Source organism: Propithecus coquereli, unplaced genomic scaffold (assembly GCF_000956105.1).
Source record: "Propithecus coquereli isolate 6110/MARCELLA unplaced genomic scaffold, Pcoq_1.0 Scaffold6, whole genome shotgun sequence".
Classification (NCBI taxonomy): domain Eukaryota; kingdom Metazoa; phylum Chordata; class Mammalia; order Primates; family Indriidae; genus Propithecus; species Propithecus coquereli.
Window position 1 is genome coordinate 5,423,932 of NW_012151951.1, and position 4,625 is coordinate 5,428,556.

A 4,625-nucleotide genomic window follows, 5' to 3' on the forward strand; every position below is an offset into this window, starting at 1 on the left:
TTGAAATTTGCAATTCATAATATCATAAGTGATAGCCAAGCAATGAATCATTGGCAACTTTCCAAATAAAACAAAAAAGGCTGCAACATAGCAACCAATGGCAATTTCCAGATTTTTGTGTGTGTTCTGAATTGGAAAATGTTGTCAAAGAACGGGTTTTCTTTTATCATACAAACACAGACTTTGTGATTGGTTTTCTCATAGCCAGAAAGGAATAAAAAAGAAAAGATGGTTTGAAATTTGCAATTCATAATATCATAAGTGATGGCCAAGCAATGAATCATTGGCAACCTTCCAAATAAAACAAAAAAGGCTGCAACATAGCAACATTCCTGGCCAAGAAATTCAGAAACTCATCCATATGGAAAGACTATTAAGTCTCTTCCTCTGCACTGTCCCAGAACTTTAAAGACTAATACAATAATTTGAGTTCAAGTCATCTTTGTTTATCCACTCTTTCTCTGTTTCTCATCCTTTTATTTAATTGCTAGCATCAATAAAAATGTTTTGTGCAATACAAATAATATGAAAACAAATTGCTATTCATCTTTGTATCTATTACTAGAATTATTCCTTGTTGACACTCCAAAAAAATCTAGAATAAATGCATGACTGGTCAGCTTTAAATGAGTCACTCCAGTGCTAATTACTTCATGAAATTCATTAACCTATATGTTTCCATGTGTCTTTTCTCTTATAGAAAGCAGAGATTGCTATTGCCCCTCTGACAATCACTTTGGTACGAGAGGAGGTCATTGACTTCTCTAAGCCCTTCATGAGTTTGGGCATATCTATCATGATCAAAAAGCCTCAGAAATCTAAACCAGGAGTGTTTTCCTTCTTGGATCCTCTGGCCTATGAGATTTGGATGTGCATAGTCTTTGCCTACATTGGTGTCAGCGTGGTCTTATTCCTAGTTAGTAGGTTTAGTCCGTACGAGTGGCACACAGAAGAGCCGGAAGATGGAAAGGAAGGACCCAGCGATCAGCCTCCCAACGAGTTTGGCATCTTTAACAGCCTCTGGTTTTCCCTGGGTGCTTTTATGCAGCAAGGATGTGACATTTCACCCAGGTTAGTTTCAAACCTCTTAAGTTCTTCACTGATTTCCTAAATTTTAGTAATTCTAAATGTTGTGCAGATTATTTCTCTACATGTTATGTTCCTGGAGACTGGGCACTATTTGAAACACAGAAAAAAACTTGCAATTCCCAAATTAACCTAAGTATATTCATAGCCAATTTCTTCCAAGTCAACACAAAATGCAGATACATCATAAAGATTAACTTTCTCAATAGAAAAGAAACTGTGCAACCCATCAGAACTCTCAAAAATCATTTCGTTAGTCCATGAGAGAGAAAAGAGCATTTTTATCAAACTTTGAGTCATTTGAGAGTGAAATGATATTTGCTGTGCTTAAAGTTCAGGACGGCTGAGTTCCATGTGTGCCTCTGAGTCCTGTGCAATTTCTAGATTGCAATAATTGGTATCTCCTCCCCATTTCCCCCTCCCCTCATCTCCTACCAACCACTAAATAGTCTGTATTTGACTGTTTTAGATACCTCGTGTAAATGGAATCATGCGATATTTGTCACTCTGTGACTAGCTGATTTCACTTAACCTAATGTGCTCTGGATTCATCCATATTGTTGCATATTAACAGAATTTCCTTCATTTTTAAGACTGAATAGTATTCCATTATACGTGCATACCCCATTTTCTTTGCTCATCGACGGTCATAATGTTTCAGTTAAGCAAAATGAATAAGTTCTAGAGATCTTCTGTACAACACTGTACCTATAGTTAATAATACTTTGTTGTATACTTAAAAATTTGTTAAGAGGATAAGTGTCAAATTAAGTGTTCTTGCCACGATAAAATACATTTTTTAAAAGTGCTCAGAAGAAAATCATTTAGGGTTAATATTTTATCCAGTGTTTTGATAAATGGAAACTAAAATCTAAATTGTAGAATAGGTATTCATTTTGATTTTGTCTCCTTTTCCAAAAAAATTTTTTGCTATTATTACTGTTGTTGCTCATTTTCAAAAATTAATCTTGGACTTGATTTTCATTCCGTGTAGCTTATAAGGGAGATTTCTGTCATGGAGTTACCTGAAACCTGAGTCAATGCAGTAGGTACCAGATATAAATTATCTTACATAACAATGCATAAATAAGCTAAGCAGTGGGCCAAGAGCCAACAATGCAAACATTATGTTAGCTTTGTGGAAATGTTTTTCAACATCTGTGGAGTCATGGCTCCCTTCCTTTGAATACCACTAAGACATAAGTCAGTTACTATCTTCTTTTGCAAGAAAAATGCCTGATTTCTCTCATAGAGAAAGTAGCTGAAGGTATGAAAAGCAAAGTGTTAAATTTAATTATTGACTATATATTAGCATCACAAATATACGTATTTTTATCTTTTTAGAAACGTGTGCTTTCTCAAAAAGAGGCATTTTGGCCACAGTGCAGTTTGTGTTTCCTAAAATCCACTAAAATTATAAATGTGCTTAAATTCCAATAACAGAGGAATCTGAGTCAATAACTTTCAATTAATGAAATGAGAAGAAACCACATCAAATCAAGTAATGGTTTTTAAATGTCAGGATTAAGAAATATTGAGTTAAAACCAATAAGTGTTACTTTTATAATAACAAGTAATAAGGGGGCATTTTAAAGTTGTAAATGCCATGGAAAATATAAAATTATTCTTCAAACTTTAAAAAAAAAGTTTTAAAACAATTTGCAACAAAAATTTTAAATAGTCTGATTGTCACAATGAGTGAGACCAGTTATTAATATTCCCTGTGTTTTTTTATTCATCCTATTCTTGCTTTTCTTTTGCACCCACACTTACCCACACATTGTTGATAGCTAAGAAAGGGTGAAGAGAGAAAATTTTTTTAGCAGTATGTAAAGATGTTTGGGACATGGCTTATCCTCCACTCAATTCAGAAATGGAGTATCAAACAACAAAAAAAAATCTTCAACTATGGTCACTTTGAGACCAATGCTAGACCCTGGTCTGGTCCAGCCTCACCTTGGCCCATACCCCACCCATCCTGGGGAAGTTCTCTCCTTTCGTCTCAGAATGGTAACTACCAACTTCTGTCAAATCTAAGACCCCACCTATTGTTCAGATGTATTGCTATTTTCGTACCACTAAAAGAGAAGCAATGCTGCCAATTAAACCATGATGTTGCATTTTATCTCATCAACCATAGGCTGCATCCTAATTTCAGAGATGTGAAAATACAAGGGAGGGAGAGTATTAATGAATTTAAGTAAGTATTATTCTTCTCTGTCTGAAGGAAAGGCATCAAGTTCCACATTCTTACCATTTCCTTTAAACAATAAAAAGGAAATGCTAGAGACATTTACATGTGAAATGTAGCATAAAAGATGTCAGATTATACAGCAATACTAGAATAACTCTTGAATAGACAATCAGAAAATAAAATAATACTTGCAATTGTTATTTCAAAAATGCATTGTGAATTATATTTCTTTTCTTCTTTTATGTTGGTTAGAGAAAGGAAAATGTGCATTATCTTATCCGTGTTTAGATCCCTCTCAGGTCGAATTGTTGGAGGTGTGTGGTGGTTCTTTACACTCATCATTATATCATCTTATACTGCTAACCTCGCTGCTTTCCTGACGGTTGAGCGAATGGTCTCCCCAATAGAGAGTGCAGAAGACCTGGCCAAACAAACAGAAATTGCCTATGGAACATTGGATTCAGGGTCAACAAAAGAATTCTTCAGAGTAAGTTAAGGGAAAAACTAACAATGAAATATTCATAATTTTGAAATCAGGCAATTTGTCCAACAATTATATTATGTATGGGCTCTAACTATTATAGGTTTTGTAAACACAATAGTAACAACTATGTTTAATGCTAATACTTCTACTTGGGTTTTATATTGCTTTAATTTGCAAAAGATAGATTTATTCACGTTGGGAGAGGAACCCTCCCTAAGGGATAGTAGCGGTGAAAAGATAATTAAAGCAACTTTGTAACATAATTTGTCTAAAACATTCCAATGTTGATAATGCTATGATAATAATGGATTTGGCAAGATTGGATTTATGTATGCTTTTGGGCTAAAAACATAAAAATGAAAGCAAGCTATACTTTTAAAGAATACATTTAACTTACTACATTTAAAACCCAAAACCTTAATTGCAGATTATACTTCTTATATGAGTAATATTATTCTATAATCTATTCTGTAACAATGAACTTCAAAACAACATAATTTGCTTTCTCAAAATATAATAATAGCAAGAACTATTAAGTTCTGGGTGCCTCAGCAAGACATTGTAAGATATTTGATTTGTGCTGATTTCTCTGCTTTGCAGATAAAAATTTTTAAATCCAAAGATACACACTTGGTAATGTCTGATCACAGATCAGCATTCATTTTGTGACTTCAGAACCAAAAAATAACAAAGTAGCCAGAGTGACATTTTCACGAATACCGAACTAGGTAATAATGAACACATTTTATATTTATGCCATTGTTTAAAGACTAGAATATTTAATAGTATAGAAGACAGAACATATTTCATTATTTCTTAAGCTTTTGTGTAAAAGTAATGATAGCTCTATATTCATGTTTA

General features: G+C 33.6%; 1 protein-coding gene across 1 annotated transcript in view; it reads left to right on the forward strand.

Moving 5' to 3' along the window:
- Positions 1 to 4,625, forward strand: part of GRIA4 (glutamate receptor, ionotropic, AMPA 4) — a 548,228-nt gene that overhangs the window by 486,967 nt on the left and 56,636 nt on the right. The window contains exons 10-11 of the mRNA XM_012659122.1: positions 701 to 1,071; positions 3,569 to 3,767. Of these exons, the coding sequence (XP_012514576.1) occupies positions 701 to 1,071; positions 3,569 to 3,767 (570 nt within the window). The remainder of the gene's footprint in view (positions 1 to 700; positions 1,072 to 3,568; positions 3,768 to 4,625) is intronic.